The following is a 25,929-nucleotide window of genomic DNA, read 5'->3' on the forward strand; positions in this document are numbered from 1 at the left end:
ATTATATTTTTTTGTGTATTCCATAATTACCCTGTAGAATTCATTGTAAAGCACACTATAGTGTAAAAAATGATTCAACTTTTATGAATGACCGTAATGAATGACTGTCTGTCTAGATAATGAAGTCCTGACTCCACGTGCCTTAAGAAAATGTTTGCAAGAACTGGAATAAAAAAGCAAAGACTGTCAATCTTGTAAAACAGTTTCTAGCTGCCTCATGCTGGCACAATTGCCTGTGGGTGTGTGGTATAAATGTCAATTCGGGTTGTTGCTTTATTATATTTTTCCCGTTTTTTTAAAGCAGTTCAATTCAAAGCCTGCTGAGTTTGATGGAAAGACTTCTTATCTTAACTGAGTTTTGGATATGTTTTCTGGCACGAGTTTCTGTTTTAGGGTCTAGATTTGATAGGCCATTAGGCCTCTTACGGCTGTAAACGACTGCAAAGTGCTGGTGATCTTTACCTGTGTTTGTGTAAAGTAGTGGAGATGACACACGGCTGTAAAGTTGTCTGTGAGCAAGGAATCATTCTGCATTTTGTGGCAAGAAGAAATTTGCAGGAATGGCATTTTGAAACTTGAGTTATGGTACTGTTCTCTTGTGCTGGTAAAGGCATCAGAACACGTGTCTTTGAGAACTAAATAGGAAAAGCTAGTTAAAAAAAGTGAAACAAGGCTTTTCATCTTCTTTGATGCATGCTTAACACTCTTCCCTGAGCTCTTTCTGAAAAAAAAGTTCTTAAAACTTTCAATGGACTGATTTTCATCGATTTCATAAAACCCTAGTACCAAAGATGAAACTTGAGGAAAATTGTGTGCTTCCAGAAGGAAGGTGTAGAGGCTGTGATGCTTCAGAGAGATTTAATTGTGTTCTTGTGTCATACTGAACTTTCCTATTGAGTAACAAGCTCTCAAAATAAATAGCATGAGAGAAGGTGAAGGAGGGTAATACGCTTTTAAATTTTAGCTCATAAAGGTTTCTTTTGAAGAGGACGATTGGAGCAGAGGAGCGGAGGCAAAGTGGTGCATATTGATCTTCCCTGTTCGTTAAGTATACTCAGCTCCACCAAAGCTTGTGTGTTTTAATGATATCTTGCCAGGCAGTAATGCCTCCTGTCTTGTGCCCTCTTTAATTAAGTACTGAAGTGTTTTCCAGTGTTTTCATCTGGCAGCTGTTATCAGTGAATATATCTTAATACACTCCCCTGTGCGCGCACACACACATGCTCTTTTTGTGTGTGTCTCTCTCTCTCAGACATTAAGGCTAATTTTATTATGCATTTTTAACAACACACAAATATCGAAGCATCTCCCCTGAAGACGGCAGTCAGTTAAAGTGGAAGGGGGGAAGCGCAGTGGGCAGCCAGGGGTGACACAGAAAACAGTGTGCTCAGCTGAATAAAGCCTGCAGAGAGCTTCCCCCTAACTTCTGCTCATGTGGGCTGGACATGCAGATGCGCTGGGGTGCTCCTTAGTTGTCTGGATGTTGTTACATTGGTTTTGGCTTGGTTTCTCTAGAAAATTGAGCTTGTGCAGTCCTGTTGTCTGTTTACTGGATATTTTCAATCACAAAAGTGTTGAAAGCCCTTGGCTAATCTCAAGCCAGAATTTATAGGCTAATACAACAAAACTGACAGAGGTTAAAGTCTTAAGGATTATTAAGTTCTTACAACCTTCAGGAAAATCAGCAGCTCAGTTGAGGAGAGAGGCCCAACCCCATGTTGGGCAAGGGATCAGCAGGCAGACTGTCAGGTATGTATTTTATCTCCTCTTCTGGGTGGTGCCCATTTCACCCACAATAAAATTAACCCTAAATACTTGGGAGAGTTTGTAGCATACACCCTCCTGTGCTGTTAGTTGTGGCTGTGATGTTGAAGTTGTGTGCTGATGGATCCCGATACAAACTTCATAAGGACTGGTGGCTGCTTCCCTCTTACATGTGGTCTGCAGGCAGGTCGCTGTGATCCGTAGCTGAGTTTAGAGACGGATGTCAGCGTGACCTGCAGAGAGATGGAGGGCGGCTTTGGGCAGGACTTGCCAGCCCTTGTATAAAATGAATTGGCAAGGGAAGGAGGAAGACTTCTGGGAAAACATGCTTTTGTTTTTAAGATGTTATGTGAATCTGGCAGCAACCTTTCTGAAAAATCACCTTTGCAGGGGAGCTCTTAGAAATGCCTAGGAGTCTCTCCTCTTAAATTTCTCCTCCATAGTTTTCCCAAAAGATACCAGACGTATTTCTGAATCCAGTCCGTTAACAAGTGCTAGAAAGAAGAGTGTTTTGATGTGGGATGGGTAAGAGGCCCAAACAGGTATTTTTGAGCAGCAAATCTCCTTGGTCTGTGTCTAAGTCTTTCTCCTCCACTAGCGGAGTCTGTGCTGCTATTTGGTAGTCTGTTTTTCTGGAACAGACTGAATGTTTCAAGGGTAATTTGCTGCAAATAGCAAACAGATTGGTCAGGTAAAGGTACTGCTGCCTTGGCTGTGGTTCAGAGGAAGGGTTTTTTGTGTCTTCCCCAGACTGGAAAATGAGGTAATATGTTCCCAGTCTTGTACTTTGATTATCACAGGCTGAGCTGGGATGTTTTTGTAGGAGTCCCTTGGTTAACATTTTGATGAGGGAGAACTGTATGCTGTCTCCAAGAGTAATCCTGCCAGGGGACTAAGCCTTTGGTTCCAGGGAGTCTAGATAGCTCAAATGTGATGCGTGCTGCTACGTATGGTATTCCTCCCAGTCATAGGGTTCCCGTTAGCGATACCCTGTGAGCCCTGGGTTATATTGCAGCGTAACTGCATGCTGGCACATACTGTGTTTAAAGAGCTATTTATTCAGAGGTGTTTCTGTGGCATGGAGTATGGTGGTGGCTGGCTGTTGCTGCTTTCCTAATTCATAGTAGGAAAACGGAATGAACCCAGCTGGAATTCTGTGACTTGTCAATGCTCAGGCAGTGAAATGTAGCAGAACCAGAATAAAAGTAGCTCTCTTGATTCCTTTAGTAATCATGTAACCATGAGAACATCTTCTCCATTTATATAGGCTCAGTTCTGTCTTTTTTTTGCTTATTAACTAGTGTATGATCATGCAAAAAAAAAGTCTGTAAACATTTAAGTGTAAAGAATTGGGCTAATTTCTAGTAAGCAAGGGAAATTTGTCATTTGTGAAAGAGTTCTAGGAACTGTTAACCTTCTAAATAATCATCTTGTTGAGGACTATCAAAGGGACGATTTGCTTATCTTGTTGCTCTACTGCTTTATGAAGAACACAGAAGCTGCCCAGATTGTGCTAAGGGACTCACTTCTGAAGGGCAGATTTTGTCCTATTAAGAGCTGCTTTATTCTTTATTGTCATCCTGCACTTTAAATCAGTAGCATTGTTCATTGCCATGCATATGTACTGAGTATCCAAGAGCAGAGCTGGACATGCATTGACAATTTATACATTAGAACTATTTTACGTTCTGAGTAGCAACAGTAAAGTTCTAGATTCCTCCCAGAAGCTCCTTGCTGCATGTGGTGCGTGCATTAGGCTGGATCTCATCCCATCTCAGCCTGTAGCAAAGCTCCCATGTTGTTGAGAAAGGAGCATAGGGTAGATCCCTTTTTGAATACATCCAAGAATATCTATTAAACTAGCCATTTTATAATGAAAGCGCTCATGCCACACTTTATTTTCCTGTTTTTTTTTTTTTTTTTTCCTCTTTTGTTGCTGCTCAGCTCTTTCTGTCATCTTAATGAGAACACTAATTCTCCCGGTAAAGGTGCAGTGCTGAAACACGTTTTGCTCACAGCAGCATTCAGTCAGTCTTGAGTCTGGTGTGTGCCACATGTGAAACGTACTTGCTTTGTTGGCTTTGGGAAGCTTTTGCTCCATTGGAATGAGTGACAAGTCCTCTGGTGTGAACAGCAATTTATACTTAGATTTACTGGTAACCTGCATATGTGGTTGTGTGGGACTGCCTCCCATAATGTGGATGTAGGGTATGTCTAGGAGAAAAGATTGCTGGAGGAGCACAGGCATGTTAATGCTTAGAAACAGTGTAGGGTGGTTAAGATTTTAAGAAAAGGCACAAAAATAATATGTCCACGAGATTTCTTTTTCTCTTAGAAATTCCTGATAGCTATAACAAGCTTGTGAAATGTCCTTTGGCAGGACTTGCAGCTTGTTATAATGGAAGATTTTCTTCCTATTATGCTTAGTATTTGCTTATTTATGGACACACAGACTTCTTGGTAGTTTAAACAACAGAGTGTTGACCTGTGGGAGGGAGTCGACTGGTCCAATGTGACATGGATTGTGTTCCCATCTGTATCACTCTCTGAATAGTCTAAAACAAGACTGCCTCAGTTTCCCCTTCTGCAGGCTGTATCATGGTAGGTTATTTAGGTTATTTTGAGGGGTATTGCTGAAAAGATGCCATGAAAGGGAGGTAGATTGCAGCCAGCCAAAGCATCAATGAATTATACCTTAATTTCTTCAGGCTGACTTCTACTTAATTTTTTCTTTATGCGAGGAGAAAGGCTAGAAGTTACCTTGGTTTCTGATGAACTGGAAGCTGAACCTGAAAGCTATCCTTGCTACACTCCTCTCATCCAGAGGCAGTCCCACGGAGGAAGCAGGCTTTCCACAGTCTCTGAGCAGTCATGGGCTGTAGTCTGCACTTGCTGCGATAGCTGTTCTGAGTGGAAGAAAAGCTATGTTTTTGCAGCCTACAGCTCCTCTGGAGAAAGCATACTTCCTTCATTAATCTCAAGATTTTTATAGCACTCTTCAGGCTCATACTGTCACCAGAAGCGTTAACCTAAAGCTGGTGATGACTGGATGCAGGCAAGACTTGTACCAGTGGTAATGTCTTTTTCTCCCCTCTTCTCTTCTCATGCCTTAAATTTATTTGACGTGGGACCAGCTGCCCACTCTGTAGTGCTCTCCTGGGAGTAATCTATACTCAAAAAAATCTGTTTAAACTTACTTAGTGCCTCATAAAGATGCTCCACTGCCAGACAGAAATCTATAGTTCTCATATCCGTGAGCCTCAGAAAAAGCAGTGTCCTCAGTGACTTGCATAAGCGTTGTGCCCAGGTGAGTAGAAGACAGGTTTAGTCATTCAGATCAACCTTTCCTGTAAATGTCTTGGGAAGGAATCCAAGAGTCAGCAGAGAAACTACTCTCCCCCAACACAAGTATTGCTACAATTCACATGGTCTATTCATTCTCTCAAAAAACTCTGCTGAAAAGACTGTAGTGATTTATTTTTTTGTTTGTTTTAATGATCAGCTCAAGATCTGGCGATTCTGCTGTTGAACTGGATCTTGGGATGGAGAACAAGCTGGTGGCTCCCAAAAGCTGTCTCTGTAGCACCTGATGTACCACTGAAGTTTTGCCATTGAATTGTAACTGGAAAGTAAAAGAAAAATATCACGCATGCCCCCACCTCAGTGTTGCAGGGCTGAGCAGTCAGTTCTGAACCAAAGGGCAGGATTAATGAAAAGGCATTAATGTGATAAGTGGAAACAAAGTTGGCATGATAGTAATTGCTATATAAATAAATAAAATAAATCAAAATGAGTAAAAGCTTTTATAAAGATTAATCACGAAAGCTGGCATGAACTTGAGGATCTGTAAAAAGCAAGGATGTGTAGAATGCATCCTAGGCAGCAAAATGTTTCTTTTATAAAACAGTTTTGGTTTTAGATGGTATAAAACTAGAACTATAGTTCAACATATTGCAAAGTCTTTGTAATTGAGTTTTTTCTCCCACGAAAGCATAAAATGACATGATAGAGAGGCATATGTTTAATAATACTTCAAATACATACTCATCACTTACCAGTTTAGAGCATAGCATCTGCTTCTAAGGGAAAAATGAGTTTTGATGGATCAGAATCAATTTCCAAACAGCAGCCAAGCCCATGACACAGAACTTACACTTAGTCTCTCAGTCTGTGTCAACTTGATTAGTTATCACTATTTAATATGACACAATCATTCTGATATCTATAAAGAGATATTTACAGATATGTTTCATTCACATTCAGGAAACTCCTGAGCAGCATCAGTGGATGAAATGAGGTACGTAGCTAACATTTAATGATTTATCTTCTTAATAATAAAAAAAGATAGGGAAGCAAGTCTGTTTCCACACCCTACCAAGCACTTAAGATTTAAATTTTTAAGGCAATGTATTGTTTGATGGAAAAATGCAGATTATTTCTGCACAAAATCTTGTTCTGTTTGGATCTACAAAAGTAACCTGAGCCCCAAGCTAAGAGCTGGGTCCACAGATTTGATAGTACAGCCTTAGGAGGACAAGGATTTTCTCTCATTTTGTGTCCTTCGTGACAAAGAGCGGTCGTCTTTAGATTCAGGTGTGCTAGGAGACTGGTGTGGACAGGGAACTGGCTTGTGTTATGTGTGCAGTAAGGGTAGCAGGACTGTGTGCCAAACTGCTCTGTTTGTTAGAAAGATAGCAGATGTCCAGAATACTTATTTTTATGGCTGCATTTTTATCTGTTTCAAGAGCTAAATATTTTCTGTAGCAATGCTAATATTTCTAATTAGCCCTTTGTGTCTGAACTGCTTTAACAACACTGATCCCTTGTGACCACCCTGTAGAAGAATGTGAGGACAATGTTTGTATCCCCATTCTGGTGTGTCAAAGGAAACGCAGGTGGCTGAGAAGACTTTGCCAGTTCCATATTGAGTACTGTAGTCTAGTGGCATCTGATGGCAAGTAAACCAGCGTAGCTTAGAAATGCAATGTGACCAATTCCACTGCTCCATGGTTTTTTCTTCAGCAGACACTTCAGCTGCCTCTGGTTGGTTTACTCTTGAGGTGAGAGGTTTCTGCACTTCTATAGTAGGACAACACCCAAAGGCTCACTCTGGGCTGAAGGTGGTCTCTTCTGTACGAGGTGCTGCGCAGGCATGCAAGGGTTTGCCCTAGCAGTCTTACAGACGAATTTTACAGAGTGCTTGACTGTCCTGGACCTCCCTGGGGCTCTGAGTGCTGGTGTATGGCTCTGAGCACCTTAGCGGTGTTTAGCAAATGATTTATGATGGAGCAACCGCAGCCTTGCCTCTTATTATGGGTAAGCACTATGCATATACTTTCATGAGAACAAATCAATCTATTTTACTCTTTTCAGTACAACGGTTTTAAAGGATGGTTGTTAATTATCTTATTATGTATTCATACATGTGTGATTAATGGGTAAAGGTTTTTACTTGTGAAATTTCAAGGCATATTTCAAAGAATACAGGAGGAACTTAAGACAATGGAGGAATTTTAACTATCACAGATGATATCATTAAATTTATTTGCTACTTTATGGACTCAGAAGTCTCGGGAAGTATCATTAATACAAATTTCCTCAGGTTCTCTTGCGTTTTGATAGCTAAAACACAGGAATAAAGAGCAAGCAATAGACAGGCAATTGCATAGGATCTTCAGAGCTGTAGAAGACAGAAGATTATTCCCCTAGACGTTGTCTTTAATCAGCCTTTCCCCTCTTTTCTTTTGATATGTAGTTTTTAGCCTGCTTTATATGATTCTGTGCCATAGTCTGCCTTTGTGTTCTTACTGGGTTTCCATTAGTACTGATCTTCAACATATATATGCATTTGAAGTACATATGGATTTTTGGTCTTTGAATGACTCTACTTGCTTTCTAGGGTCACTGTCTTTTCCTCCAGAGTTCTTCCATCATATGCTGGATGTGACAGCCGTTCTGGAGGGCTATCCTCCTCCTCGGAGCTTGTTCTGACAAAGAGCCCCTGCTCTGCTGCGCAGACCACTGTCATGCCCTTTAAAAACAAATGAGAGGCAAATTTCAGAGAGCCGCTGTTCTGAACCTGACAATATCGGATAGGTCATGGTAGCTTTGTTTGGCAGCTAGTTAAATTGGATAGTTGGGCACATCCCTAGATGTTAATGGTTAAATGTATTCATTGTTCCAACAAGGGCCCTATTCATAAGGGGACTCCTCTCTGCTCGTTATGCATGCATAATTCTCATTAATGCTGCAGGGGGGTTAAGTGTGGATGGTGAGGGGGGAGAATGAAGCTTATGTTTACACATTCACGTTTGCGCTCAGAGAAGAGGGTTTGTAACACATGAGGAATTGATTATGTTTCAACAGGTCTCTTCACTTTAAGGAACTTTAAATCTCGGCTTTAAAGAGAATGAGAATGGGGGGAAAAGTGACACTTGCATAACTGCCTACCGCCTCACATACCATACTTTGTCAATGATGAGAAATATTACTCCAGTGCTATTATTAGAGAAGCCTTTTGAAAGTAACTAAGTGCTTGGAAATTCAGGATTCTTATCTGGGTATCAAAATAATGACTCAGAATCTTTTAGCTGTAGGCACAAAGTTTTTGCAAACTTTTGAATCACGTTAATCAGGGTGACAAGATTTTGTGGTTTATATACAATATGGGTATTTTCCATAGAAAACCTTCAGCTTGAGATTCCTCACTCTTAGGTGCACATCAAAGTGGTGTAAAAGCCATAAAGAAGCTAAGCATCGCCTAAGAAAGCCTTTCAAGTTCCAGAAAGTGCTTGAACTACTGAGGGTTTTGAAGTGCTCTAATCTCTGACATGGCTGACGTGCTAGGCTAGCACTTTTTTGTTTTGTCACAAATCATCCATGCACATAGTGCAAAGGGACCCTGACAAAGTCATTTTACTTTTGAAAAGGGCTGCTTTTTTCATACCATTATGTCTCCTATTCACATCTACATGTTTGCTTCCACTTTGTTCAGGTCTAAGTAGCAGGGCATTTGCATAGTCTTCCCTTTGTTCTCGGTAAATATGGAGTAAAATGAGCAAGATCCGTGCTGTGGAATTAAAGCTCTACTCTTGAGAGATCTTAAGGGCCAAATCCTCACAAAAGGTACAGCAGCATAGTGCCAAAGGAGCTGGTGTCCACAACAGCTTGCCCTGGGTGTTTGTGCTAGGAAATGTGAATAAAGGGAGAGTAATCTCGTGAAAACTGAGTGTAATTAGAAAAATACACTGCTGCGAGCTGCTGAAAGAATAGAATAATAGAAAAATAGTGATGAAACGGACCTGAAGTGATCATCTGGTCCATTCCTGCTGCTTGCAGCCAGGATAAGCTGTGTTTAAATCAGTGACAGAAGATCACAGCCTTCTTAGGCTGTTTATTCCAGTGCTTAATTACTTTGCTGCTTTTTTTTTTTTCTAATGCAAAACTTAACTCTTTCACACTAAAATATAGGCCTTTTGCTCTTTATCCTATTCTTAACAGCTTCCTCTTTGCAGTAACATTCACATAAGTGACAACTGCTCTGGTTTGTACTGCTCTATGCATTTGTACTGGTGACAGATATAGCATTAAGCTTTTTTTTGTATAAGATAATCCAGCCTGAGTTTGGGACACACGCAGCCCAGTGCGCATTGTAACTAACTGCTTGTGCGCAGAGTCTGAAATAAATTTGATGTGAAGTGCACTAATTTAAGCTGGGGTGAATGAAGTTGATTCAAGATGTGGTGACTCATTAAGTATCATAACTTGATTTGGTATTTGAGCCCAAAGAATACGTTTCTTCCTCCTTTGTAAATTTGAGAGTATTGTGAAGAAGGAATTTTGTAGCAGATGTATAGTGTGGGGATATCAAATTCCATGCTCATTAAAGCAAAATAACTAATTCCCAGATTTCCTGTGTACTGCTGGAGGGGGGCATGCAGAAAAAGCAGTTTAAGTGATTACACTCTCAATGACAGTTCAGTTGCAAGGTTGTTAGTGGAAAACTGCAGTGTTGTAGCACAGCAGCACGGAGATACCTGGAGACATGGGATGTATGTGAAGTAGGATGTCTCAGAGCTGCAGTGGGGCATTTGCTCCTAACTTGAAAAAAAATATGTAATCACCCCGGACTTTGGCAGTAGTTCACTATATTGCAGGTGTGTAGGCCAGAAGATGGAAATCAGGCTACTGAAAACAGAGGAAGGTGGCCAAAGTTTTAGGTCTCTTGCGAATAAAACAGGTTTTCCAGAGTAAGTGTGAGGATCTCTAGTTTTCCAGGCAAAGAGTAGCTCTGGCCCTGAATCCTCTGTTCTTCCATGTGTCCCTGTTTGGGGTGTTCATTCTTGAGCAATGTTTTATTGTTACTGATGTAGGGAAATCATTCTCGCTTTGCGGCTGAAAAACCAAGGTTCATAGTGATCAGGGTTGTTTATGCTTATGTCTCCAGGTGGATTTGGTCTTACTCCAGCTACAGTCTAGCGCTGTGCTGCAAGTAGTGTAGTCATACCTGCAATGATGCTGTGCCTGAATTCAAATCATTCTCTACTGCTTCCAGATGAGAGCTTGTGTCTTGCCACTCCAAAGCATGGATGTCTGTCTGCAAAATACTGTATGGCTGTACTCCACATGACTTGTCTTGGAAATCTGTCAGAGGATGAAATCTCAAATGCTTCTGTCCCATGTTCCTGTGCATTGTTCTTGCATAAGGAAACACAAAAGGTGGGAAGGGGAAGGCTTTGAATCATGTTTTTAGAAGTTTAGAAGGAACAGGGGCTTGCTAAGTAAAATTTGGGGGACAGCACCTAGGATTTTTTTATGGCTGCTGTGTGTTGGCAGTTGAAATATTCCCTCCTAGCAACACTCAAGATGAAGCAGTTTTTCAGAAGTGCAGAATAGCATGTCCTTTTTAGTTATCTTCTATTAAGTTAAAAGGAAGAGGGTAATGAGTCTGAAGGCAAGCGAACAAAACATATGTAGAAAAGCCAGTTACTTCCCAAAACAGAGTAGGGCTTTTAAAAAAGAAAAGATTGAAAACACTGCTCTTGGAGAAAGGCCTTCAGACTTCTACTCAGAGAAGTCTTTAATCTCCTAATCTTAATTCTCAAGTCTGGGGAAAAAAAATTGTTACCATTCAGAGCAGTTGAAAGTTGTATTTAAGTATTGCATTTTCAGTTTGAAGCAGCAGTAATCAAATTTACTCTTCCTAGCTTGGTTTGCCCTAGATATGTCAGGAAATATAAATATTTACCCTCCCCAAAAAGTAGCTGTGGTTTGGCTGTACCTGGTTGTGATCTACAGCTTGCTGGGAGCTCCCCCTTTGCTGGACTTGCACCTGGTGTACCCAGTGGCCTTCTCTGATAGAAATAAACCCCAACTGTGATGAAATGTGTTGATGTTGTTTGTTGGCAGGGCTGTTGGCTTAGATTTGGAAAGTTTATTCTAGAGTCACTGTCACAGGTGCCAAATCATGAGCTGAGTAGGAAGGACTGAATAGGGCCGGCTCGTGTCAGTTTGGCTGCTGCTGTCTCTCTGATGGCTGCCATCCTCAGCCCAGCTTCCTTTCTCACTGCCTGCCTCTGGCCTTTCCAAACGTGAACTGCGTGCAGCCAGCGCTGCCTGCCAGTGCGTACAGCTGGCTTCAGACAGCTCCGCGACACGGTGGACTGCTCTGTCCATCTTCAATGAGTAGCTCTGAGGCATCAGTAGTGCTATTAGCTTTGAACAGAATAACGCAAGCGAGAAGGGAAACATCAGTTCAATGTGCTGTGAATGGTGCCCTGTTTTAGTGATGTGAGGGAAGAAGCATTATTTCTTAATTTGTATAACAGGTGCATGGGACCAAAATAAAAAACAGACTCTCAGAGTTCAGAACACTGAACACATACATAGCAAAAGGCAGTGTCTGCTAGGGATTGCTTGCAATCTAAGCAAACAAATGAAAGGCAAGTATCCTCCTCTTGGACACATGAGAAACAGTGTGGAGGCTAAGGGACTTGCCTAGGGTTAAAAATGCATTTTAGTATTCAGTATTTAATTCAGACTCATAAAGTTTGCTGATGATACCAAGCTGTGTGGTGCAGTCGACAGGCTAGAGGGAAGGGCTGCCACCCAGAGGGTCGTGGACAGGCTGGAGAGATGGGCCTGTGCAAACCTCATGAAGTTCAGCCAGGCTGAGTGCAAGGTCCTTCACAAGGGTGTGGGCAATCCCAGGCACAAATACAGGCTGGGCAGAGAATGGATTGAGAGCAGCCCTGAGGAAAAGGAGGTGCTGGCAATGTGCGCTTGCAGCACAGAAAGCCAGCTGCATCCTGGGCTGCATCAAAAGCAGTGTGGCCAGCAGGTCGAGGGAGGGGATTCTTCCCCTCTACTCTGGTGAGACCCTCGGCCTTCCAAGTACCTAGAGGGGGCTTATAAGAAAGGTAGTTGAAATATTTCTAAACTATTATTCTTTGTAGGTTCATTTTTTCTGTTAATTTTGACTTTTTTTTTTGTAGTAGGAAGTTGTCTGGGGTTTCCTGGCTGTGCTATTGGAACAAGATTCACTTAAGAGTTTGATCTGAAGTCCGCTGAGTTCAGAGCTGTGTTAAACTCGGACTACTAAATCCTCACAGAAGCATGAAGACAAGTTCTGTCTTTAACTATATTTAGTTGTTTTTTATTTGATGGTTGATTCCACTGAGTATCTCCATTGACATCAAAGGGTGCTGAACCAAACCCTCTGGCATTACTTATCTTGTCTCTTTCTTGCCCTTTGTGCAAAATACTGCTCTTGTGGTCTAGCATGGAACAAGTGATTGGAGTCTAAACCTAGGTTCAGCCTAGACAATTAGGAACAGGCTACTGATCTCTTATATGTGACCTGTGGGGCTGTCAGCTGGTACTTCTTGGGTGTGGTGGTGAACGGTCGTGGTTGCAGGCTGTTGTTTTCATTACTCTTAAGTACTGTGCAGTTGTCCTGCACTTTTCAGCATGGCATAACTTTGAACAAGCATTCAGCTCTGCCAGCCTTACCTGCAGGGGTGTGTGGGTTTGCAGAGGAATAGATGAGCACGGAGGTGTGGGGTCAAACTGCTGAGACAGCACTGGCAAATTTTATTTCTTCTGCAAGCTCATGCTGAATGAGTCTTCATCTCTTGTTAGGCTGTCACGTAGGTTGGGCTCTTTCCTCTTTTCCCTGCTGTGGGTTGCCTTCTGATGCTTGTGGGTCCAGTTCATGACAACAAACACCAGTTTTACATCAGTGTCACTGCTCCTGACAGCAGTGGAATTATCTGCATAAGGAACTGAAGAAATGGCACAAGATGCGGAGACCTTGTGATAGTGCTGCCTTGCTGTAACCTGATTTAATTAATTTCTCTGACGTGGATGATGAAGAATTGGCCCTAGTGAGGGATATTTTTCCTAGCATCAACTGCTTGGTTTTGGTTCAGCTCTATGAATAATTGTTATTCCTTCTGTCTAAATAGTATCAAGAGGTCATTGTGCTTTTTTTTTCTAATTTTGGGGTATTTCATCCAGGTTTTTAGAGTTTTCTGCTTACTGCTCCTTAAAAATAAATAAATGAAATGGGGAATGGAATCGTAAAGAAATTAGTTCCAATACTGGTGAAAACTCTGATAGTAACTGTCCAGTTAAGCCTATGCATGACTTCAAAATGAGAAATGGCCAAACTGGTCAAACGCATTTCGGATTTGGGCTGTAAAATTAACACTTCAAGGAAGACGGATACATATGTTTAAAGGAAATAGAACATGTCTGAGCATTTGGCTTCATGTATGGCTTTCAGGTGAGATAGTGAAAATGGAAGTATTCAAATCCTGAGGGGAAGGGAAGGTTAGGGAGTTGTTATTCCTCCCTTCCCCAATATGTTCTTGCAGTTTCTCCTTCTGAGGCTGTGGCCCAAAGATCTATTAGTCTCTTGGTTCCTTTTGATTTTGCTTTGTTTTTGTTTCTTCTTCCAGTCCAGCCTTCTTACAGATTTTTATGTTAACAGATAAAATGAAAAAGAACAAGAAACATGAACAAGTTGAACATGAATTTATCAATATTTTTGAAATTTTCTGTGCTTTGCCATCTTATATGAATCTTACCACAGTGGGTAAAGCATATTAGGAAGCAGTTCTTATAAAAAAAAAAAAGGTAGTCTGTCATCGGTAAAACAGTTGGCGTTAACATCTGAATTATCGTTAGGCTTCAGAGATGAGATGAATGAGGCAATTCACACCTCTCATAAAGCTATTTAATTTCATCTTCCTGTAGAACTAGACAGACAGCCTTGTACTGATTTGCATTCAGTAGTTTCCTTTATAACTGTACAGGGCTGGAAACCTGCATCTTTCATTTAAAAACAACTTCAGTTTTGCTGTAAAGATTATAATCCGCAGAGTGCTGCACAGCTGTGTTTCAGTTTAGGCTTTCCACCAAATGTGGTTTCTGTGACACTTCAGGAGCTGTAAGGCAGAGTTCTGTAGCAGTGAAATGCATTCCCCACTGGAGAGCAAAAATGCAATTATTAGTTTATTGTTGTCCTTTGATACGGAGCACGAAGATTTACTAGACTCCTTGAAAATATTTTGTATGTATTTATGACTTTTGGTGGTGGAAAAATGTGTGGGATTTTCTGCTGTGAATGTGGTGAGATTTTAATGAAACACAAGTCATAGTAGGCTGTAAATAAATTAATGAAAGCTCTTGTTTTTCTCTCACCCTTATATAGCAATTACACATCTTGTCCCAGGAAAGTTGAGGAAGGAGTTGGCATTACAGTAAATAATGTAGAACCCCCTTGATGTAGGCCTATCTATCAGCCTAGCTTTTTAAAAAATGTGCTTTATGTGTATCAGTCTAGTTTTCATGCTTTTATATCAGCTCTAGGAGGAAAGAGAAGGATCCTCAAGAGTGTAAATCTTTTGAATTTGTGTGTACTGTAGAGTTAGCAAGCCCTTTAGCATTCACAAACTTAACTGTCAGCAAGTCAAAGAATTTGTCTCACTTCGTGCTGGGCTGATGTGAAGTCATTTCATGTAATCAGCATTCAACAATTTATCACCCATCTACAGGAGCGCAAGATCTGGAGACAGTGACCACTGTGCTCTCCCTTGGCCATGGCAGCTAGTGCTTGCCCTGCTCAAGACCTGGCATTTACCCGTCTGAGGCTTTTCTTATCTGCTCAGTTTTAAACATTAACAATTTGGACTAAGATTCTGTAAGGTGGGTTTCATGCCTCCTGCTAGGGAAATTATGCTGTTCCTGAGATCAGGGCTGGCAGGGGGAAGACCAGTGGAGGGAGTGGTGAAATGTGGGAGGTTGATCACCCTTTCATTGTTCCTTAAGGAGAGCATTTAGAAGCAGTAGTGCTATGGCGACTTGGCATTGACACCAAAGATGCATCTTCCAGCATCCCACTGAAAACCAGGCTGTTTTGGGAACCATTGAAAAGTCTCTACTTGTAAGTGCTTTGTAGACGAGGTACAGGATTTTCCGTTCCGGTGCACATGTTCCATCCTGTCTTATTACTCCAGTGTACCAGACTGAAGACCAGGTCCTCCCCTGTAAGCCAACTGCATCAGTGAGTGAGGATTTTATGGCCCCCAGCTGCTCAGCATCATGTGCTGCTGTGATAGTACATTGTGGGCGCTCCTTGCCATGCTCTACAAGTAATTAGACCAGTTAAGGCAGATCATCAGTTAAAACCAACCTGACTGAAGGTGCCTGGGGCAGATCAGAGAGTGCTCATGGGAACCATGTCAGAGGTCTGGTAACAGGCATGAGGCAAGCAATAGTGGCTGCAGCTGCCACCTTGGCTGTTTGCCTTCAGCCTCCCAGCTATGGCCAGTTTCTAGGGGACAATCAAGAAAACTGGGGATGAGTGGCATGAGTAGGTCTCTCCTTCCAACAGCTGCTTCTCCTTGCAGGGATGCTGAATCCTATGAGCTGGAAATATCTTCAACTGCTCTGGTTCTCCAGGACATTCCACAGGTATATAAGTGGTCAGAGGAAGGCGGGCAGAGGGGAAGCTGAGTGGCTGTATGGAAGAACAGTGGAAGATGACCTTGTTTGAGGAGGGTGTGAAGGGGTCATAAGAGGGAGTCAAAGGAGGAAGTGGCTAGTTAATGGCAGTGTAGGTTTCGGTGAGTGGAGGAACATCCAGTTTAGGGCACAGTCAGGCTTGTTGTGCTCCTTGGGTCCAGGCATGAGGGCAGGTTCTGTGGGGTACAAGTTGAGGTGAAAAAGCTGATGAGTATAGGCATGGAGTAACCTATGGTGCAGGGTAGAAGGTGGTTTGGAAACTAGGCCAAAAATCAGAATATGAGAGCAGTGAGAACTGGGCAAGCAACAGAGGGAAGTGGGAAAATTTCAGACAGAAAGCACTTAGCAACAGGCCTAACAACACTGCATTGTGCAGATGCTGCCCTTAAGACCTGTATATTTTGGAGAGTTCCTGCTCTGGAAGCTGATCAGGGCCAGTGCCTGATGGTCTCCAGCTGTCCTGCAAGCTGTGGCACTTGCTGATGCTGCCAACTCTCTGGAGTCATGACATCTAGTGCTTCTAGCTGTTCCCCTTCCTTTCACATTGAAGGCTTCCACCCCCCTGGAATTTGCTGGCATAATTCCAGTGCAATCAAAGTGGCCCTCCTGTTTTGTGGATTTTTTCAATTTTTTTTTTTTTAGGTCTGCTCAAGAAATCTTGAGCTACTAATGCAAGCTATTTGACTTGACTAGAGTTGAAAGTAGCTACATGTGCTAGTAGTTACATTAATAGGTCATCTAAGTGGTGCTTGATCAAACTAGAGGTGTTTATCTTTTAGCCTTGATTATTTCAACTGGCATAGCACAGCTGGTCATGGCCTTAGTGATGCTTCAGTGTATTTTAGAACAACAGTGAGAATGTAAAGTTCACTGATCAAGTTTAACAATACCTCTGTTAATGCACAATATGAAACAAGGGATTAAGAGAAAGGAATTTTTCATGGCTTGTGTTTTCCAAACTGCAGTTGTAAGCTGTCATGTTGGGTATACGCATGTTGTCAAATTGCATATAGAGAGAAGGAACAAAGGCTCTACTTCAGTATTTCTTCAGCTTTTTGGCCTTAAAGGGACTTTTAACATACTGTGTGCCTATGTAATCTTTGTATTAAAGGTGATAGTGGGATTATTTTAACAAAATAGAGGGAAAAGTTAAAAACAGATTGGAAAGTTCTGTCTGACTAGTCAGAAAATGTGTGCGAGAGAGCCTGGCCACAGTTTACCTGAGGCAGGAAAAGCAGACATCTCCATTTGACTTAAAGAAAGAGTCTCTGCTCCCTGGACTGTACCTGGATGTTACCCCTTGCTCACAGAAGCAGAAGGTCGATAGGGTTAGTTGCTATTTAACGTACCACAGTCACTTGCACCAGTGCGTAACGCTGTGCTCCAGTCAGTCTTCTGCACTTGCTTGTTGATTTTGCTGGTAATTCCTGGCATGCACTACTTGAAGCGTAGTAACTGCCATATTTTAAACATTGGCAAATCGAATAGTAAATGTTTGACTATGCACACATTGTGTTCGATCAGTTTAATATACTTTGTCCTTCTAGGTGAAAACAGTTTATTAGTTGCAATGGAACTGAGCTATGACGTGAGGTTTTGCACAGCGAGCTATGCTCCCTGCTAGGTGAGGATGGCTTGTGTTTCTTGACAGCAGCCTTGCAGCTGCACGTAATGATGGCTTTAGCACTGCTGGAGCACAAGAGCCACAGAAAGCAAAGACCTAAAACTTCAGGCAGCCTCCAGTGGCTGGATGCCCTTTTCTGGTGTGGCTGTGGTACCGTGGGCTTTTCTCATACACTAAGTAGTTGCAGGTTGGAAATTACTTCCTTTTTGATTTGATTTGGCCTCCTCCCCTAAATTAGTTGGGTTTTAATTGCTGAATTTTCCTCTAGCTGAGGCAGCAGCTGCACCAGACGTGAGTCTCAAGAAGGACACAGTGTTGGCTCCTGTTCAGCTGGGCCAGCCACAATGCAAGGTACTTCTGGCACCTTCCTCTGTCTTACTGAGGCATAATCAATCTTGGAGTCTTTGAAGATATTTGTACAACATTGAAACCATGGGCTTCTGAGTAAAGCTTTGTTTGGAAATACTGTTGGAAGAGTTTGTCAAAATACAAAGGAATAAAAACTATCAGAAGACAGATTGCACTGAGCTCACCCTCTGATCCTGCCTGCTTAGGAGTGGTCTATGCAGTGGAAGCTATAGGCTCAGCTCGTTTAAAAAAAAAAAAAATCAGGCTGTCTTTGAAAAAGTCGATGAAAGTAGATCAGTCAGTGTATGTTAAGTCTCTCTGACTTCAGAATATAACTTTTACAGTGTGTACAGCATTTTAAAGACTGCAGAGCAGTTGACTTCTCTGCTGAGTGTGAGAACAACTGCTACATGACAACAGCTACATTTGTCAGTTACAAAATGAATATATATTTAGCTTTGGAAGAAGTTAATTTTATTTGCTAAACAGGCCTCTCATTGCTTTTAGGAACTTACACTAATTCAGCTAGCTTTAATGGCCAAAGTCTCTGACTTTATTTGTATAAAAGTTCAGAATGGAGCCCAAAACCTCTGCTCATTTAAAACAAAAAAAAATCCACCAGCAAGAGACAGCAAAATAATCCGCACTGATTTCAGTGGAGCTGGCCAGACGGACATCAGGTAAGGGTACGTAGTTTTCTGAGCATTTGGCACCTTGAGAAATTTATAATTGTGATAGGGAGATGTCTGAAGGTGATGCCTCTGGCATATATTAAATGTTTTAGGGTTGCAGAGGAGTTTTGAGTAGAGATCAGTGTTGCTTTCCATAATAATCATGCTTTAGACTCCAGTGTAGTGTAATTTTTCTTGCTCTTCTGACTGTAACTTTGTTTTTCAAAGTGGAGCAAGATACTTTATCTTTTTTTTTTTTTATAATAACAGCAAGGTTGTAAAGTCTATAGTTTTCCCAGTTTTAAAAATAAAAAGCTTCACAGTTTCAACCAGTACTCAAGGGAAAACCAGACTTGAATGGAAAGATAATATACATAATCATCAGAGTAATCCTTCCATCTGATCTGAAGCAGAAAATTGATTTGTTTTAGGAAAGCTATAAACCTTTTACAATTGCAACCTGGGCATGTATAGTGGAAGGTGTTCTGCTCTGTAAATTCATGCATAAGAAAATGAAATGGACATCTTGGGATGCAGGTGCTTCGTATCTGTGGCACAGAGCTGGAGTCTAGCAGAGGGCTCTCATGGTTGGGGCTGCAATGTGTGGGAATAGAGAGCTGGGTTTGTTCAGTGGTCAGAAGAGAAGATTAAGGGAGATCATACCCTGTCTTCAGCTGTCTATTGGGAGGATAGGGAGAAAGTGGAGACAGATTCGTGCAGCACATGGTATGCTGAGAAGCAGTGAACACAAGTTGGAACATCTCATTAGATATTATTTTTTAATTTACTTTTTTTTTTAACCACAAGGGTGGTCAGAATATTGGGACAGGGGCCCTGAGAAGTTGAGATTCATCCACCCTTGGAGATGCTTGAAACTTGACTGGATGAAGCCCCTATGTATGTATGACCACCTTTAAGGGGAAGATTGAACTAGAGGTTCCTTCCAAACTAAATGATTAGTTAAGAAATAAGAGGCAGCTTGGGGAAAGCAGGTAAAGTCCTAGAGATAAATTAGCAGGATCAATTGCTGAAATAATGCTGTTGATAAGTCGTCTTCCCTCATTCACATATGTCGCTTTTTCTCTAGTGTATGGAATGGCTTTGTTCATACACTTGAAGGAGGAGTTAGCACTATAGGTTGTCTCTCTTGCTGGTTGTCAGTGCTCATACTACCTAGAGGTGATTGCCCCAGCACTGTGGGGTGCAGTCTGTGTCTGGGGTGAGAGCTGTGGCGCTCAGCCTGCGTTTCAGCAGTGTGTGTGCAGTGTGATGATCGGCCACTGCTGGGTCACTGTGTGCCTCTCCTGTTGGTGAGGGTATTTTGTATTAAGATGAAAGAGATGAGATAAACTAAAATTAGTATCAGAGTTATTAAAGACTTCAAGATATTACTAATAATTTTAATTTAATCTCAGCACCTAGGCATGTATAGTACTGAGAACTTTTATTAAGCTCCCATAATTGTGTTAAAAGTGATATCCCCAGGCTAGTATTGAAGCAAGTGAAATTGCCAAGCTCTGTATGTGACAGTGCTGACCTGATAGTACTACTAGGGGAGCGGGGTTTGCTCTTTGCTGGTCTTTTAATGCTCTATTTTACATCAGGCTCCTTAACTGTCAGGGTCTTAGTGCTGTTTCTATTTAAGTGTGCCTTCTGCATCATTTTGGCTCTGAACCAACAAAAACTAATCTTCAGGTTCCTGGAGTATTAATCAGAGGAGATAGCTGGTGGGGAATCCCAGGAGTGCAGTTCCAACTGAGATACCTGTATTCTTAAAGCCTTCTGGAGGAGATGGAGACTCCTGTGGTGCCTTGGTTCAAAGGGCCATGCTAGGTGCAGCACTGATAGCTGCGCGTAGCTTCCTTGCCGGGACTGATACGTAGTCAGTATGGAGCACTTTGTATTTCCAACCCTTTTGATACAGCTCTGAGCCTTGCCTTTCAAACAAAAATTCAGAGGGGTACTGTACGGAGAAATGCTGTGAGTAACAGCAGCCTGGCACTGCAGATGCTGAGTAACATTTGCAACCCTTCTGCTCAGACACCCATTTGCAAACTGACGTGCTCAGCAGCCTGCACTATGATTTCACATACGCTTTGTGGTGCCAGCTCAGAGACGTGGTCCTTCCCCAAGCCCCAGTTCCTTGTGACAGAAAAGACACATGTTCATGGGGTGAACTGGATCAGGGAACCAGTCCAAGTAAAAATTAGCCTGGCCAAGAAGCTAATTTCAGCCTGGGACAGGTTCTCTGGCAGACAAGAGCAGGCAAGCATGCCCAGCCGGTGACGAGCGCGCAGCCATCCTGCTGCTCCTTTTAGCAGCCTGCTGGCTTATGCCAGTGTGTGGTGGTCTTGTCTCAGGGCTCTCAGCAGGGTTTAGGACTCCAGATTTGAGTGAATAGAGCTGGTTTTCCTTTTTCTGAGGTTGTATCAGTGTGAAACAAATCCACCTCCAAAATGGTATCCTGAGTCAGCCCAGTCTGTGATAACTTCGATGTTTGTGAAATGATATAAAAATGTGCGTAGGGTGAAATATTTCACTTTGAATTTGACCTTTTTAACATAAATTAGCTGCACTTTCAAATGACAGGAGTTGTAAACTGGAAGCAATGTTTTCAGGTCAAATGAGATGTTTCAACTAGCTTGGTGTTTTTATTTTTTTTTTCCTGGCGAGGGAGATTTATGGAAGCTCCTCTGTGCAGTTTTGGTCTCAATGAGCTGTTGGCCTGGAACTGGCCCTGACCGGAGCCTGGTTGTTTGGATGTTTCTCTACTGATTTTTTTTTTTCAGTGTGCATCCTTTTACGCTCTTGTTTTTCATTACTGTCAACTGTACGTGGAGCCTTGCTATGTGTGTTAACTTGCAAGGCCAGATGATGAGCATTAATGCATTGTAACTGCTCATCAATATTTCTGCCCCAAGGCCTGGTCCAGGCGTGCTCTGTGATGGCCTAGGTGCAGTCCTCTGGAGGAATATGACCTTTGGGAGAATCGGGGCTGTTTCCATCCATCCGTGCCCTCTGGTCCTGTTGTTGCTGTGTGGGGAGGGATTGCCAGCAGTGGTTCAAAACCAGCGATCACAGCGATTTAAAACCAGAGATCCCCTTGGGCTGGCAGGCCGACCCAGAGGGGCGGCATGGGGACAGGCCGTGGTGGCAGGGAAGGTGCCAGGGCCTCACTGCTGCTCTAGGCCCAGCCTCCTGCCGGGCTGCCACCCTGTGCTGTCAGCCATTAAAAAACCGCTGGTGAGGTGGAACGGGGAGCTTGGCCCCCAGCATGGCACTGGCCTTTCTGGGAAAGGGTGTCCCCTTCCCTAGAGCATGAGGGATGGGGATGGAGGTGGGCCCCTGCGGCCTCTTTCCCTCAGGGCCCCTGTTTTGGCTCTGGTATTTTTATACATGCCTCTGGTTTGGTTATGCTCAGACTAATAGTCCCTCGCTTTTTCCTCCTCTTCTTAAAACATGTATTTGTGAAGCATCAGAATATATCAGTCTGTAACAGCTCCTTTCCGGAACTTTCTGGCACCAGCAAATCCCATGGTGCAGAGAAAATAGACTGAGTGTCCATCACCACTGTGTGATGTAGATTTCCTAATCAAGGACACCGAACTTACTGAAACACATACAAAGATGGAATGATTAAAAAAGAAGAAGAAAAAATATTCCACAGAAATTAAGTTTTTAATCAGTTTTCAACTTTCTCTGTAGTTGGGAGGTGGCAGTGATTTCAATGCCTTTACATTTAGGCAGTCTAGAACTTGGTTTCAAAAATTTCAAGGTTACTGTTCTTAACAGTAAACTCAAGTCTACTAAATTTAAAACCAGTTCTTTTGGGTTCAGGTGAACACTTGTTGACTTTCAGTACAAGTTAAGCCTAGAAATTGAAATAGTAGTCTCTGCCTTCCCAGTGATTGTAGGGAGCTCCGGTCTCTCTGTGTGGAGTCACTTTCTTAGCTCTGACTCTAGACAGCTAAATTCAGACTACTGCAGGAATAAATTCTATTTTTGTGGCAACTATTGCTGCTTGTTTTGATATCTGAATCAGAAAGGAATTAAGCATGTTAAAACTAGAGAGAAAAGGCAGGTGATAAAAAGCCACTCCAGCTACCATAGCTTCTAGAAACTCAAATGAGGCTTTTTTTGGGAAGGGAGGTGAGCTGCTTAGTACTTCAAAGGTTTTCTGAGAAGCTTCCCCTAGTGTATGAGGTGAATAGGTGGTTCCTTGAGGAACACAGGTGAATATTGGATCCCAATTTGAGGCATGGTTTTCACTCTGATGTTCAAGTTATGATGTCCTTAGCACAGGGTGTACAGTGGAAATGTTGCCCCTTGGGATGTGCCTCTTCAGTGATTCTGCTGTGCCCTTGACTGTGTTTAAGATGATTTTGTGCCCAATGCTCTTCATAGTGTAAAATAAGTTAGCAACTGATAATGTGATGTTAACCAAATTTAGGTGAAACAATCATAAGCTAGTGCCCTTGAGATTAGCTGAGTTTCAATGTTATTCCTTATGGACTGTGTTTTGTTTCAAAACTTTAAACATGGTGGTTGTTTTGACATTAAGAAGCATTATTTATTTTTATTGTCTAAGTTGGAAGATTTTTCTAATTAATGTGTTTTCTTTTTTACTTTCAGAGTCAGATTTACAGATCTGCCAACACAGAGCACCAACGTGCTGCACCAAAAAAATGGAAGAAAGCTACCAGGCTGCTGTTCGAAGGGAGAGGACTCAGAGTATCCAGGCACTGAACTTTGAACTGAAGTACATGATTGTTGGTCATATCACAGCTTTTCAAGGTAGGAACTTTTGGGATAGTGCAGTCCTGTGAGTAGTTTATAAAAGTATCCTCTGCAATCAAAAGGCAACTCTTTCCTTTGTTTTGCATTTATCTTGCATTGCATGCTGTAGTCCTGGCGAATTGTTTACTTCCTTGTTCTTTGATCCTGCTTTTGGAAAAACGTGCTGGCATTTAATCTTGACTGGTATTTTAAGCATCTGCCTAACTCTAATTAGGAATAGATTTAAGCTTAGGCCTTGTTTCTGAGATAATTTAAAAAGATTGGCATGGATTTTTTTTCAAGGCATTTTCAAATGTTGTTTTGGTGCCTGACAGCTGTTTGTGCTTTCTAGTATTCTTTTGTGTTGCCAAACCATTTACAGGTGTAGAAAGTTAAATGAAAATGCATTTGTTGATGCTAAAGAATAAGTGCTCCAATTTGTCAAATGAGAACACAATGATCTCTTGATGTCAAAAGGTTTCACTACCTGGCAGGTCACATGAAGAGTGATCTGTTTTCAGTAATTACAGCCACACAGTTAAATCTGAGTGCATGAAGGAACCTGCACTGAAAGTTTGTTCATGTAACTCTTGCTGTTCTCAAAGCTACCTTGCTCTAACGGGTTGATATTAAGTCTATGTAGTTTCTTCATACAGATGGTTATTGCATTATTAAAAGGAGGAAAATGCTTGTGTAGAACTGTATGCTATAGTGCTTTTCTACAGAAGGACATTTAAGCATAGGCTGTGAACTTTCAATATATTAGTTGAGTGATGAATCCAACTTACCTGACTTCTGTGGGCCTAATTATGTGCTTAATTTTAACTCACCGCTTTACTATGCTTAGTGCTGAGCACCCTCATGGAATGGGTTCTGGAAACAAACTAGTAGTTATTAAAATAGTGTTGAGGTCTATATGATTAAGTCTATCGTTACAAGGCATTTTTTTTTATCAAATAATAGCTTTTTTTTTTGGTCTAGTTTCTTTCATCTGAGTTAAAATACTGTAAATAAAAGATGTGATTGATGGTTAATAAGAGATAGCATTTTATCTAAAATTGACAATAAGTGATGGAGGAAGTCTGAAAGAGACAAGAAATGGCAAGATAAAAATTTTCTTCTGCTTTTGGTCATTTACCTATCTTTCCTCTCTCCTGTATCAATGAGTAAGAAATGGCGTTTTGGTTTATTTTACAATTAATTTTTAAACATTTTTAATATCCCCCATGATTTTAAAAAATCATTTGGGGGGCACTTTGGAGGAGCACTGTAGTAAAGGGGTGACTGTTGGCATTGTTAAATGCTGGTAAGTTATTCAAGCAATCTCTCAGTATCATAATTGAATAAAGATCGGGTCAGAATAGATTAACCTACCAGCCCCATTAGGTCAAGCCCGCGGCTTTATTGTCCATTGCTGATGAAACCTTTTGATGGAATGAAATAAGTAGTTAGACATTTCACACAGTTTAAATTTACAAGCGTTTTCTGGAAGTGGGTAAATAGGTTGTTTGTTGTAACTTGCTATGGCTGGCCTTCTGTCTGCATTAGGTGGGAACACTTGAAAAATGTAACTTTCTCTTGCATTGAGAGCTGCTTTTGTTCTTTGGTTTTGTCCCAGGTGTCAGTGAAAAGCCTTTCTCTTTATCTTGTGCTGTATAAACATTCTGTTGCTAAGAGTAGTACTGTGTGAGACATGTACTGAGAGGGAAGATCTTTGCATTGAATTAACTCTGTCCTTTTTGGTCTGTTTTGGTTTGTTGCTGCTTTGAATGATAAAGTGTGAGCGTGCCAAAAGCACATTTAAAGTCTGAGAAAAGAAATAGCCTCATTGTATGTAGAAGCTTTCAGGTGCCTTTCAGATGTCATGTTTTCTTGCAGCAGTGAGAACTGGCTCAGACTTTCTAAAAAAAAGCGATTTATTTATTTGTATCTGGTGGTGTTTACTTGTACAATTTTCATGCACAATTTACTTTCTTTTATATATACACACATTTTTAGTAATGTTAGTGTAGTCAAAGCAAAGCAGTAGTTACTTGCTGCCTACTGCTGAGGAAAAGAAGTCTCAACTGCTTTTTATGCACTTCTAGCAGACAATAAAGTTAATATCTTACTGATGAAATAATTTACAAGACTAATATAGTTTAAGAAATGGATTTTTCAGGAGTTGAGCTTTGAGAACATAGTACTGCAATTAAATTTCAGTGGGAATACAGAGCAACTTTTTTGGAAGGAGGAGACAGAATGTTGGGCTGGTTCTTTTTTTTTTTTTTTTTTTTTTTTTTTTTAAGGTCTCATCTCCTTATTTTCTTTCATGAAAGTCAAAAGACACTTAGTTCTGAGGACCTGCAATTAGATACTGTAAGTATTAATAGGAAAGAGCTTTCTCATGTGAGCAGGAACTTTGATGGTTCAGTTAAATATTCCTTCTGCACTGCCTGAGTACTGCAGTTGACTGTGGACATTTTGGACTTGCAGAGATTTTTGGTTTGGGTTTTCTTCTTGAAATTGAAAATGTTATTTAAAGTAGCTGTGCACACAGCTGAAATAAGACAATTTTCACAGGTGCTGGATTTAGTTGTGCAAAATAATTAGTCTGTATGTTTTGACTAAATATACCACAGCTGTGGGCAGGCTTGTTAGATTTGGGCCAATGCCCAGTCTGTTCATATGGACAGCCTTAGTGCTATGGTTCAAACCTGCTATTTTTCCCTCTTTAAA

At 41.5% G+C, this 25,929-nt stretch overlaps 1 protein-coding gene across 2 annotated transcripts in view; it reads left to right on the forward strand.

The window, feature by feature from the left end:
• LOC104485111 (glypican-5) overlaps positions 1 to 25,929 on the forward strand; it is a 369,428-nt gene that overhangs the window by 996 nt on the left and 342,503 nt on the right. For both annotated transcript variants that reach the window (XM_086754808.1, XM_086754807.1), the window contains exon 2: positions 23,068 to 23,229. In XM_086754808.1, the coding sequence (XP_086610934.1) occupies positions 23,068 to 23,229 (162 nt within the window). The remainder of the gene's footprint in view (positions 1 to 23,067; positions 23,230 to 25,929) is intronic.

This window comes from Chlamydotis macqueenii, chromosome 9 (assembly GCF_036417535.1).
Source record: "Chlamydotis macqueenii isolate bChlMac1 chromosome 9, bChlMac1.mat, whole genome shotgun sequence".
NCBI lineage: Eukaryota > Metazoa > Chordata > Aves > Otidiformes > Otididae > Chlamydotis > Chlamydotis macqueenii.